The following is a 13878-nucleotide window of genomic DNA, read 5'->3' as shown; positions in this document are numbered from 1 at the left end:
ATCCCGGTGTAAAGGAGAGTGTGATATCGGTGTGAATCCCAGCGTAAGGGAGTGTGTGTGATATCGGTGTGAATCCCAGTGTAAGGGAGAGTGTGATATCGGTGTGAATCCCAGTGTAAAGGAGAGTGTGATATCGGTGTGAATCCCAGTGTAAGGGAGAGTGTGATATCAGTGTGAATCCCAGCGTAAGGGAGTGTGTGTGATATCGGTGTGAATCCCAGTGTAAGGGAGAGTGTGATATCGGTGTGAATCCCAGTGTAAAGGAGAGTGTGATATCGGTGTGAATCCCAGCGTAAGGGAGAGTGTGATATCAGTGTGAATCCCGGTGTAAAGGAGAGTGTGATATCGGTGTGAATCCCAGCGTAAGGGAGTGTGTGTGATATCGGTGTGAATCCCAGTGTAAGGGAGAGTGTGATATCGGTGTGAATCCCGGTGTAAAGGAGAATGTGATATCGGTGTGAATCCCAGCGTAAGGGAGTGTGTGTGATATCGGTGTGAATCCCAGTGTAAGGGAGAGTGTGATATCGGTGTGAATCCCAGTGTAAAGGAGAGTGTGATATCAGTGTGAATCCCAGTGTAAAGGAGAGTGTGATATCGGTGTGAATCCCAGTGTAAGGGAGAGTGTGATATCGGTGTGAATCCCAGTGTAAAGGAGAGTGTGATATCAGTGTGAATCCCAGTGTAAAGGAGAGTGTGATATCGGTGTGAATCCCAGCGTAAGGGAGTGTGTGTGATATCGGTGTGAATCCCAGTGTAAAGGAGAGTGTGATATCAGTGTGAATCCCAGTGTAAAGGAGAGTGTGATATCGGTGTGAATCCCAGTGTAAGGGAGGGTGAACAAAGAGATTATAACGAGTGAGAGTCTGTCTCATGGAAGCTATTGAAACAGAGACCAGGATTTTCAGTTGTTCCTGAGAGCTGGAACAGGAGTGGCCGTGCATTAGAAACAGAATTCCTGATGGCCGATCAGTTTCCCGAAGTCTCGGGGACAAACGGGAATTTTCATGGATTGACGGGGGAGGGGTGATGGTGGGGAATCAGGAACCCACTTCTCTCAAATTAACAGCCTGTAAGAACGTAAGATATAGCAGCAGGAGTTGGCCATTCAGCCCTTCAAGCCCACTTCACCAATCAATGAAATCATGGCTCATCTTCTACTTCAACAACATTTTCCTGCACTGTTCCCCGTATCCTTTGATGTTTTTATTATTTAGAAACCTACCAGTCTCAGTCTTGAACATGCTTAATAACTGAGCCTCCACAGCCCCCTGGGGCAGAGAATTCCAATGATTCACTACCCTCTGAGTGAAGAAATTTATTTTCATCTCAGTCCTAAATGGTCTGCTCTTTATTTTGAGACTACGACACCTGGTTCTAGACCCCCACTCCAGCCAGGGAAAACATCCTTCCTGTATCTACTCTGTTGAGTAAGAATTTTGTACATTTGAATGAGATCACCTCAACCCCAGATACTGAAGGTCCAGTCTGTCTATCAAACCATTCCTCTGTGGACAATCCCTCCATCCCAGGATCCAAGTTACTGAACCTTTGTTGCACTCCCCCTATGACAAGTGTAACTTTCCTGAGGTATGGATGCCTGCTTGAGGAGTTTGTTAACGGGCAAGGGAGGGTGAGAGGTGATTTTTAATTTGTAAATCGCTAAAACCGAATAGTCTGATGCACATTAATGCACATCTAATGGGCTCAATGCAGGGAGAAATCAATTGTTTTTTTATGATGGAAAATATTGGGAAAGAGTGGATCTTGCTCTGATTTTGGTACAAGACCTTTTGGTTGGCCTTTTGGCCACTTTTGTGTGTGGTGAGATTGCTGCCCCTCCATTTGTTTGTACTTGGATATATTTAGATATATGTTGGTTAGGCAAACATAGAATACGCCTATTATTTGCAGTGAAGCATTCTGAAAGAGGTCCCAAGAGAGAACGGTCAGAGTGTTATTGTGAACAACTCAGCTCTGAGGTGCGGCGTCCTCATTTCTGTAAGGCAGTGGCATGGCCCATCATGGCTGTTGTCTACCTTTGCTGCTCAGGTTCTGCATTCAAATCCCACCTCCTGATAACACTCGTCACCACTAATTGGATGCCAAGCTCACCTCAGCCCAATTAGGGCATTTACATTTAATGATTGGGTAATGAAATGTCCCAAGGTGCTTTACAGAAGCATTATAGAACAAAGTATGATACTGAGCACAGAAGGAGATATTTGGTCAGAGGGAGGTTATGAGGAGTGCCTTAGAGGAAGGTAAGGCAGAAAGGTGTAGGAGGGAACTCCAGAGCTTGGGCACAAGGCAACTGAAAACATGGCCACCAATAAGGGAGGAATTATAATTGGGAATCCATAACAGGCCAAAAGTAGAGGAGTGCAGTTATCTTGGAGGGTAATGTGGCTGGAGGAGATTTTAGAGAAAAAGGGATGTGACCAAAAAATTGATTTAAAAACAAGGATGAGAATTTTAAAATGAAGACATTGCTTGACTGGGAGCCAGTGTAAATCAGTGAGCACGCGCACGATACGGGAATGGGGTTTGGTACAAGGTAAGATATGAACAGCTTAAATTTTGGATGACTTCAGGTTTACAGAGAGGAGAATGTTAAAGCCAGCCAGGAGTTTGTTGGAATAATTGAATCTGGAGGTAACAAAGGCATGAATGAGCAGCAACAAATGGATTGTGACAGGGGTGAAGTTGGACGATGCTTCAGTGATGGAAAATAGACTGTCTTAGTGATGCCATGAATATGTGTCTGGAAGCTCATCTCAGGGCCAAGTGCTGCAACAAGGCTGTGACGAAACTGGCCTAGTATCAGACACTTGCGCCCTCCAGCCTTGACTGGATAATATTACTTGTAGGATTTTTAAATTCCTGATTTTTTAATTCATAATGTGAATTATGAGTTGCATCTTTAAAATAGTAACTATTGCTTATATACCATGGCCCTGACTCTGGGCTGTTTTATATTCCAGAAGAATTGGTGCAGGTGTTGGGGGATGGTGTGAAGTGGTGGTTCGCAGCTACCCTTCTGCAGCGACAGGTACCCCGTTTGGAATTAAATGGTTTATTAAGGTGCAACAGACAAGGAACAGAGGCGGCCTACTGCCAGCAGACCAACTGGTGGTGTCATTGCTCCATCCATGGGGGGAGGTGGGGAAGGTTACCCACTCCCCTCCCCCCCCCCCCCCCCCCCCCCCAACACTTGCCATAGCCATTGGGCTACAGCTCATCCAGTAAAGTGATCGTCCCTCCGCAATGAACACCTGACAGTTGAGGCCTTTTCAATGTTCAAAACTTTTCACATTTTTTCAGAGGTTATCTCCACCTTGAGGCATTTTCTCATTCTCCCTCCCAGATTGGTAGCTCCCATCTCAAATGGTTGGGCTGTAAATGTGTGATGGCTCTCGAGTCTCCAATTAACCCTCCACCTCCAGTGCCTTCCCGCCACCCCGAATTGGTCGGTGAGGACTGGCCTCTGATTGGCCTGCTCATCAAAAGTTATGTCAGTCACCAGGCAGCAATGCGATCTGAGGTCGGGTCCTGGAAATTTACCTGTCCCGGCCCAGAACAAAAATTCCGAAGTCAGTATTAGCACAATTCCGTGCCTGCATGACTATAGAAGACTTGATTCTTTTGTGCAGAGTGAAATTTGCATGTAATTGACTCTCATAAATCTGTTGTATAATTTCCAGTGGGCAGATTTCAGAGGCTATGAAATAAATTAGTTGCTTTTGTTGTTTACATAATGCTGCAGTTGTAATTCAGAACATATTTAAACCACATTCTGTTTTAACATTGAATATTGTGAACGAATAATAAACTGAGCGATTAGATGGCCTGTAGTGTCTAAGATTTGCATAATATTCTTCACCCTCCAGCTCTGTGCTCCAATAGGTTAGCTTGCTTTCAATGAGCATCTGGTTTTAATAGGTGCCTGTCCCCAGCTCCATCAGAATTGTTCAGACAAGGGAGACACACGCTCGTTCTACCTGCCAGGATGACTCACGCACCATATGTCTCCTCTGAATCTCAACTTGAATGGCTGTGGGGAAATGCTTTGCTTCAGCTGGAAAATAATTTTGTGGGGTTTCACTTCTCTGTTGACATGTTCATTGTAATTGTTTAGTCTACGTAACTGTGTTGCCAGTCAGAAAATATTCCACAAGTCTGCAAATGTTTTGTTTTTATTTTATTAATTCATCCATTTTCTTTTTCTCATTGACAGGAAGTACATGCCATGCTAGCACACTTCCTGCATTTGTGCGGGCACCTACCCTGATGATGCAGCCATCGCTTGACATTAAATCATTTATGCCCTTTCCAATGGACACTGGCTCAGCAGTTGGACTCTTCCCGAATTTTAACACAGTGAGTAGCAACTGGAATATTTTCTTTCTCTCTTCTGTGTCTCCTAGATTGATTCAAATATTGGTACCCAGTAGATGGAGCCTTTCTCACAGAATGAAAGGACTCTCAAGTCTTCAGCTGCAAATATTAATCCAGGCTTTCAAACTGTTAGTTGATTTTATTACGTCAGGGACTTTGTCCGGTTGACATTCCATATTCATCTGTGCAAATAGTCTTACTGGCTTCTGTTAACCCACCACGTTGCAAAATAGCTGAAGCTGTGCAGCATCAAGCTACGAACAACTGTGAACTGTTCATGCTGTTAAAATGATGTTGGTCTGCTTTCGGTGGAGCTAAAAGAGCAGCAGAGTAAGAGAAGGGAATATTGATTTTGAACTAAATGGGGAAAAAAATGATTTTGACAGGTTTATGTAACCAAAAGCTGTTTTAATTTTTGTGATGAATATCAATTAAAAATTGTTATTTCCATGACGTTAACATGTTTCTAGAAAAAAATGCTTGACAATATTTTAAATATTTTTTCAATTGTTATGATTTTGAAAACTAGACCTTGGATTACAAATTGTAAGAATTTTGAGCTTGTGGAATTTAATATGATTAAATGATTACTAGAAAACTCTAACAAATAACAATGTAGTAGACAGAGTCTTGGTAGTTGTAGTTGGATTCAGTTGCTGCTTTTTTTGATTCTCGATTTATTTTGATGAGTCCTCAATTGTTACTGTTCCTGTTACAGAGGTAGAAAAACATTTTGACCTTATCGGAGGCTTAGCTTTTGGTTTATGAGAAATAGTGTTTACAGAATACACGCTGGGCTGTCACAGATTCAGTTTCATTGTAAATACCTTTGAAATATTTACAGCACGTGCAGTGGTCAGTACACAGTGAAAATTGTACTTGGTGTATTCAAGATATCCTAACTGATTCCAGCTTGTGCAAAAAAGTAATTTGAATAAAAAACAAAACACATATCCATATGAATGGTAAAGTTATATGAGGCAAAATATTCCTGGTTCCTTAGAGAGTACAGATTATGTATGTGGTAGTTTGATTTCTAGTATAGCATCATAAATGTCTTTGTAATCAATAAAGAATTATGTTATCAACAGGAGCAGACTGTGGGTGTTTGAAATATAGCCAAGTGGTTAACGACATTAATTCTTTTAGCAAATTAATCTAGCGTGAAAAGAGAATGTAACAGGGGATTTCTGGTGTGTTGTAAATTAAGCTGTTGTCAAATACACTGTTTTTCAGCCAAGGTTGTGTTTGAGAATCTCGTGCATGATTTAGAATTTTCTAGTTCCAATTGATTAGGTTAAAATCAGAAAACGGGAACCACCCTCTGAATTATTCTGTATCAATATATTCCTTCTTGGTCAGAAATCTGGAGAATTTTGACTTAATGCCATTCATTAAAATCAGACATTTTTGAATGCAATTAATTTCAGGCACTCTTGAATTTTAGCTTTAATGGCAAACAGGAAAACATGACTGATATATAATGTGGACTTATACTTACCATGATTATAATTGCCACTCGTCACCACTAAACTGAAGGGAATTGGATACATGCTTACACCAATGAACTAAGTAGAATCAGCAATACCAGGGAGCACAGATATCCATCGTTTGACTGCCAGGCAAAAAGATGCAAGTCCTCTGGTAGGCTGCCCTTCTTTCCAGACTCATTCACTAGACCATATGGAATAAAGAAATTGAAATAAAAATGAACACATATTCCACTAATGCTGCCCAAAGCCAGACATTCCGACTAATGAACTTTAAAAAGCTATAATATTAATTGGAAGCTATATTTAGCAGAAATTAACTTAGAACATCATACATACAGTATACTTTGTAAATATAGTGTGTTATAAATGCATAATTTTAGGTGCAAGATGTTTTAGCATTGTAACTTTTGGATTATAAGATATTATTCTGGTTCAGGGGACTGTGAACTTAAATGTGAGATAGATGAAAGGAAGTTTGGTCCGGACAGCTTATCAGATAGATCTGGAGTTGTATATCAAAGGAGAAGTCTTATTGTGTAACTGTGATGGTGGTGAGATGTAATAAGATTTAGGATTATCATGGTCTCTTGAGGAGATGTGCTTTCAGGCATTCTAGGAGAGGGTTTGAAGTTAGGTGTAAACGGAGTTTAAATTATTTATGTAACTTTCCAAGATCAAAGGGCAATTTTAAACTATCCATATACTTTTCAGATCAAAGGACAGGTTTAAAGTTAAATAATAAAATGGCAGATTTTATGCATTGCTGATGTAATTCAAAGTGTTTTGACATCCTGCTATGTCCAGGTAATCTGATGCATTTAACTAAGTAGCAATATATTCTTCCCTGTGATATTGACCAGATGCAGTCTTAGCACAGTGCATTGCATTGGTGCTGGACTGCAGAACTGAGATTTCTTGTAAGTGTTCATGTAAAAACCCAAGGCATACATCAGGTGCTGGATTGCATGCTATGAGGATCATCAATGCAGCAACAATGTTAAAGCAGAGGACCAAATGGAAGACCAATAGGAAAAGCAAAATATATTTTTTGTTTGTTATTTTAGGTAGTGAGCAACATTTTTGAAGTGTCAGTTTTTTATGATTTGCGCGAAGTTTGTTATTTATTTGATGTGCCGAGAAGATGTGGTTTGCGTCTTTATGTATACTTGAAGGGCCTACCCCCTGTGAATGAGTTTGCATTGCTGTGCCATGGCTCAGGTGGTAACAGCAACCCAGGTATCCCTGCGTCCAGCCTTGTAGAGAGCTGCTAAGAGGTTGGTGCTGTTAAATCATATGGTATGCGGTGGTCAAGAGAAACAAGTGTAGGTACGAAAACTGGTGGTTTTGGAAAAGGAGAAGGTTGATAGTTTGACTTGCATGGAACTGGGTCATTGCAGGGGGTGGTGCAATTTCTGTTCTGTGATATGGAAATAGTTGTTGGCAACTCAGGAGAAAATCAGGCAACTGTTTTCAGTAGCTGTTGAGAGAGTGTGTGGTTGTTTTCCCTCCAACTAAACCACATCGTAAATAGCAGGAGTGTCACAGTACTGAATGCTGTTTCCATCACTAAGTGCAAATGAATGACAGCATCTATAAAAAGTTCAGAAGTAACAAAACACCCTTAAGGCAAAAATAAAGATCTTTCCTGTCAATACGAATCTGCCCCTTGAGACTGATGGGACTAAAAAATTTAGTGAAACCGGTTAGCTGGCATGGGGTTATGATGTGCAATTATCCTGTCTCTGGAGTTAGGCAGGCAGTGTGGGAGCTTTGTGTTGCCCGATCACGTCAATGATAATGGTGGACAGACAATGTAAAATGTGCAACAGACTGGCTGCATGTTGAGCAGGTATCCAGGTGTGACTGCAACTAATCCAACTTCCAGCTAGTCAGCACTTCTTAAAACAGAAATCCAGGGGTTGTGGGGGCGTGAGAACTGTTTGTGAAAGGCTTTGAGAGAAGCTATCAATGAAGGATCAGGCTAAAGAGAGGGCTCGAGGTTCTCTGATCTGGTACTAGGGGTCTTATTTCAGGAGATGGAAAGGAGGCCAAGGGATCATGTTTTTGCAGAGGGTGAGGAGGCCTCCAGGCACACAGTGAGAAGGGAATGGGAGCAGATGGCCATGGAAGTCCATGCAAGGAAGCTGGCTCCAAAGACCTGGCTGCAGTATCACAACAAGTTCAATGACTTCACACAGATGGTAAAAGTCAGTGAATGCATGTTTGAAATGACAACTCCTACCCACTGTAGCACCAACCTCTCACGCAGCTCGATTCACCGCAATCACATAATTCACCCATTCTTAATCTGAAGCAATCAGACTCAGGCCTAACATTCAGATGCTCCACCTCACCTCACACACTTCCACATATTTTTCAGCTATGAGAGACATATCAGCCAAACACCTCGCAGCTCATTCACTTTCCCTCTCTCTTGCAGGACAAGCCTGCATATTATAACAGTAGAGAAGTAGTGGGGGCCAGGTGCGCCTGCATCTCCTGAACCATTTAAATGAGATGGTGCTCTGCATTATAGGGTCAACTGTGGCTGAGGTTGTTGTACCCAGTGTGCCATGAACATCCAAGATCGTGGTATGTTCCTGCCTTATGCATCTTCTTACATCTCACTTCACCTTCATCCTGTGATCTGGCATGATGTACAAGCTGCAGAAGGTACAAGCATGCCCCCTTCCGTTCTACCCCACCCAGCTTGCCACACCTCAAACCCCCTTCTATATTTCTGCTTTTAGATGCCCAAGAACTGCCTGGCAACCAGTGCAACCTATTCACGAAGGGTGTGCACAAGAGTAGATGTCGGATGAAAAATCACAACTCAGATACTGGCAATATAAATACTTTAGAGGGCAGGAAAGAGGTAGAATTTGCATGTGGTAAGTCAATGGACACAAATGGGCTGCAGTAATGTCAGAGGGAAAGGATTACTTGTGCTCCAGCAACCAAGAGGGCACATTTGCTTCAGGAGACTCAGGTCAGAACCTCAATGGCACAGCGTACGGAAGAATGTTGAGGGACATGTATTAAGGAATACTTAATGCAGTATCAGATATACCACACAGCCTGTTGTCACTGTCAAGGAGTGTAGAGGAGTCCTGCTGCAACTCTGCACAGGGCTTCATGCAAAACTTGGGAGTCCATTCTTTCCAACATGGAAGTGAAGGCCAATTTCATGAGAGCCTTTATGGATTCCGCTGTGATGCAGCATCTGGCATTCGATGTCTCAGCTCCCATTGGAGCACAGACCAAAGAGTGTTGTGATAGAAGCTGAGACTAAAGTCATGAAGTTCATGATTGCTGCCAGGTAATTGCAGCTTGGTGCAGTACAAGCTCAGACTGCTGTCATCATGAATATCAGTGCTCAAAGGGACTTGCAGGTTCTCAATGAAGTCCAATAATCTGTTCTCCAGCAGATTACTTGGAGTGGTGAGGTGCTGTCCCAAGAGAGTGGCTGTGACTCTATGATACAAGAACCTGGTGTCCAGTCTTCAAAATGACAGCCTTTGTACTCCTACTAATGTAACTCTGCCAATGTCCCTTCTGCTGCGCCTCAATCACCCAGCCCAGATGGCTGCCTCCCATGCCAAGGTGCTGCATTCCAAAGCCAGGTCCTGAGGAACAACAATTGCTTGAGGTCATCCTATAAGGCCACCTGTAGTCTCCTTCAGTGAAGAGTAGCAGCTTTTCATGCCAAAAATTGATGACAGGAAGGCTATGGCAGGTGAGAACCTAGAAACCATCATTATCACGAAAGAGGTAGTGTTGGGCAGGTTAATGGGGCTAAAGGTAGACAAGTCTTCTGGTCTTGATGGAATGCATCCCAGGGTACTAAAAGAGATGGCAGGAGAAATAGCAAATGTACTAGTGGTAATTTACCAAAATTCGCTGGACTCTGGGGTGGTTCCCGCAGATTGGAAAACAGCAAATGTGACGCCACTGTTTAAAAAAGGAGGTAGACAAAAGGCAGGTAACTATAGGCTGGTTAGCTTAACTTCCTGTAGTAGGGAAAATGCTTGAATCTATCATCAAGGAACAAATAGTGAGACATCTGGATATAAATTGTCCCATTGGTAAGACACAGCATGGGTTCATGAAGGGAAGGTCATGTTTGACTAATTTGGTGGAATTCTTTTAGAACATTACATGTGCAGTGGACAATGGGGAAATAGTGGATGTGGTGTATCTGGATTTCCAGAAGGCATTTGACAAGGTGCCGCACCAAAGACTGCTACATAAGATAAAGGTGTACAGTGTTACGGGTAATGTATTAGCATGGATAGAGGATTGGTTAATGAACAGAAAGCAAAGGGAGGGGCTAAATGGGTGTTTTTCTGATTGGTAATCAGTGACTCGTGGTGTGCCTCAGGGATCAGTGTTGGGACCGCAATTGTTTACAATTTACATAGATAATTTGGAGTTGGGGACCAAGTGTAGTGTGTCAAAATTTGCAGATGACACTAAGATGTGCAGAGGACGCTGAAAGTCTGCAAAGGGATATAGATAGTCTAAGTGAGTGGGCGAGGATCTGGCAGATGGAGTACAATGTTGGTAAATTTTGGTAGGAATAACAGCAAAATGGACTATTATTTAAATGGACTATTATTTAAATGGTAAAAAATAGCAGCATGCTGCTGTGCAGAGAGACCTGGGTGTCCTTGTGCAGGAATCTCAAGGAGTTGGTTTGCAGATGCAGCAGGTAATTAAGAAGGCAAATGGAATTTTGTCCTTCATTGCTAGAGGGATGGAGTTTAAAAACAGCGAGGTTATGTTGCAGTTGTATAAGGTGCTGGTGAGGCCACACCTGGAGTACTGTGTACAGTTTTGGTCTCCTTACTTGAGAAAAAATATACTGGCCCTGGAGGGGGTGCAGAGGAGATTCACTAGAACATAGAACATAGAACAGTACAGCACAGAACAGGCCCTTCGGCCCACGATGTTGTGCCGAGCTTTATCTGAAACCAAGATCAAGCTATCCCACTCCCTATCATCCTGGTGCGCTCCATGTGCCTATCCAATAACCGCTTAAATGTTCCTAAAGTGTCTGACTCCACTATCACTGCAGGCAGTCCATTCCACACCCCAACCACTCTCTGCGTAAAGAGCCTACCTCTGATATCCTTCCTATATCTCCCACCACGAACCCTATAGTTATGCCCCCTTGTAATAGCTCCATCCACCCGAGGAAATAGTCTTTGAACGTTCACTCTATCTAGGTTGATTCCGGAGTTGAGAGTGTTCGCTTATGAGGAGAGACTGAGTAGACTGGGGCTATACTCATTGGAATTCAGAAGAATGAGGGGAGATCTTATAGAAACATATAAAATTATGAAGGGAATAGATAAGATAGAAGCAGGGAAGTTGTTTCCACTAGCAGATGAAGCTAAAACTAGGGGGGCATAGCCTCAAAATAAGGGGAAGCAGATTTAGGACTGAGTTGAGGAGGAACTACTTCACACAAAGGGTTGTGAATCTGTGGAATTCCCTGCCCAGTGAAGCAGTTGAGGCTGCCTCACTGAATGTTTTTAAGGCAAGGATAGATAAATTTTTGAACAGTAAAGAAATTAAGGGTTATGGTGAGCAGGCGGGTAAGTGGAGCTGAGTCCACAAAAGGATCAGCCATGATCTTATTGAATGGCGGAGCAGGCTCGAGGGGCCAGATGGCCTACTCCTGCACCTAGTTCTTATGTTCACTTGCCCTATTGCAGACACTGGAAAGCACTACGTAGGAACATTAGGCTCGGCAAAGGCATCTACAAGATATACACTGAAGGGAATGCACAGGGATAAATAATTCAGATTTGTTGTTCATTGGGGGCGATTCTCCCAAAAAAATTCTAAGTGCTGAATTCACGGGAAAATTGATGTAATTCACGATTGTTTTTTCAGTGCAACTTCAGACTCGAATCTCCCACACTCTGCAATGCAGAGGTCACAATCGTGAATATAAATAAAAGCTTGGGGGACGGGGCCTATTCATGCCGGAGGCTGACAGTTCTGGAACTCTGCGCATGCATAGTGGCCCCAAACTGTCAGCTTGCGGTTAGCTGGCCAGCTTGGGACCCTTGCAGTGCTGTCCCTTCATCTGCCCCTCCACCTGGGAGAATCGCCCCCGTCGTTTCAGAAAGATTTTTTTGTGGTGAATTGATCAAAAGATTTTGTGCAAGAGCATGGTGTGATGGTCCAGAGCAGAGATATATAAAGGTAAAGAATTGTGGAGTAACAGTGATGAGTGGATGAGCTTTTAGGGGAACCGTCAGCCAGAGTGAAGAAGTCCTCCCCTTCCACCTGAGTTCCACCTCAAAGGTCTGGCGGTAAGGACAACAGCCTTTTGTCAGTCACTTGGTAGAGAACGTGACAGACCCTCACAAATTTGGAGAGATGCTCTAAATTATTGGAGTGGTTCTTCCAAGCGATCCAGGCAGTAGAATCATTGCTTCAAAACTCTGTCTGTTCCATCATGTTCTTGGTAGCAGCAACACTCTCATTGTGTATACAGTGTCCATGTGTGGTCAGGTGACATGAGCCACATCTCGAGGGGGTAACCCTTGCCACCAAGCTACTAACCTCTGTTGTGCTGTGATGGTTCAAATATGGTGGCAATGCTGACTGCTGCAAGAACAGTAGGCATTCACCAAAATGTCCTGTGCATGATTCCACACTGACTGCACATGTAGTGTATGGTAGCCCTTGTGATGGCTGTATATGTCCCAGTTAAAATGTAGCATCTGCATAACCACCTGCAGCAGTTAGTGGCTTCCTGCACCATTATGATTCGGCTACTCTGACAAATCTATGTGCCAATGCCTTCTGTCTCTGCCTGGTTAGAGAGAAGGCCCCTGTCCTGGCGTACAGGGTCTCTATCATCTATGATGCTGTCGTGCAGGGCAGACCATGATATTTTGGTAATATTGTCTGCTTCCACCTGTAAGGATCTGTTTGAGGGTGATGGTGATCTTCATGGCTGCTGGCAGTACTGCGTGGCTGTGACTCTGAATGGAGGGGGTGCACAGTTCAGTGACCACCTCCTCGGCAAAACTAGTCACCCCAGTCACTGTCTTGACTGAAGGGGAGATGGGAGAACTTTTCTCTGAAGATCCTTGATGAACGATGTTCTATTGAAAGCCTTCCTACTCCTCTGTCTGGGCACAGCTTCCACTCATTGCTGCCTGCGCTCCATATCCTTGTCATGCTACGGCCCTAGAGGGACGGCAATTATCGCTCTCAATGTTGTCAGCAGCTTTCTGCTCACAGCCCTTCAAAGTCCTCCGCACTTAACATTTTCTTCTTATTACTCCATCTTTTCAGAACATGTTCAGCTGTTTAAGAGAAGGCGTTAATAGGACCTGCGAGGGTAAAATGACAGAGCAGGAGCTAAATCAGCGCTTGACACTGAATGGCATAATGATCTGTCCTCTCTGTATGCTTCCAGCTCACAAATGGCATGCCAGCTGTTGTACTCCTAAAAACATGCCGCAGTGCTTGGGCCACGTCGGAAGTCGCTGGTAGTGGCATCGCTGCCACTTTCATCACTCCAGATTTCCATAGTACTGGCACCATCAGCAGCCCAGAGCTGAATTCTGCCACCAGAGTGCAGCTAAGGAACGAGGAGAATCTGGTTTTAATGAGTGCAGATGTAATGGCAGCAAAGTAGGATCGCTAATTTTATTTACTGTGTCGTTTGAAAATAGGACACTGACCATGAATCTATAGGGCAGTTGACCTGCTGTCAGTAGCAAGGGAAGTGTTCGAATCTATTGATAGGGACGTGGAAAATGCCATAATATGATTGGGCACATTCAACATGGATTTATGAAAGGGAAATGATGTTTGACAAACTGTTAGTTTTTTGAGGTTATAATTGACAGGGTAAATAAAAGGGGACCAGTGGATGTAGTATATATGGAATTTGAAAAATCCATAAAGTGCCACACAAGTGCCATATTGCACAAAATATTGGCAGTATATTAGCATGGAT

The 13878-nt window shown here is 43.3% G+C and overlaps 1 protein-coding gene across 7 annotated transcripts in view; it reads left to right on the top strand.

Annotated features, from left to right (window-relative positions):
- Positions 1-13878, top strand: part of znf385b (zinc finger protein 385B) — a 242165-nt gene that overhangs the window by 103776 nt on the left and 124511 nt on the right. For 5 of the 7 annotated variants that reach the window (XM_078228498.1, XM_078228499.1, XM_078228501.1 and 2 more), the window contains one exon: positions 4235-4377. In XM_078228498.1, the coding sequence (XP_078084624.1) occupies positions 4288-4377 (90 nt within the window). In that variant the 5' untranslated portion in view covers positions 4235-4287. Of the gene's footprint in view, positions 1-2987; positions 3050-4234; positions 4378-4619; positions 4726-13878 lie in introns of those variants that run through there. The other 2 variants (XM_078228500.1, XM_078228502.1) reach the window with 2 other exon arrangements.

This window comes from Mustelus asterias, chromosome 14, assembly GCF_964213995.1.
Source record: "Mustelus asterias chromosome 14, sMusAst1.hap1.1, whole genome shotgun sequence".
NCBI classification, from domain to species: domain Eukaryota; kingdom Metazoa; phylum Chordata; class Chondrichthyes; order Carcharhiniformes; family Triakidae; genus Mustelus; species Mustelus asterias.
Note: the sequence above shows the minus strand (reverse complement) of the source record. Positions and strands in the feature narration are given on the sequence as shown.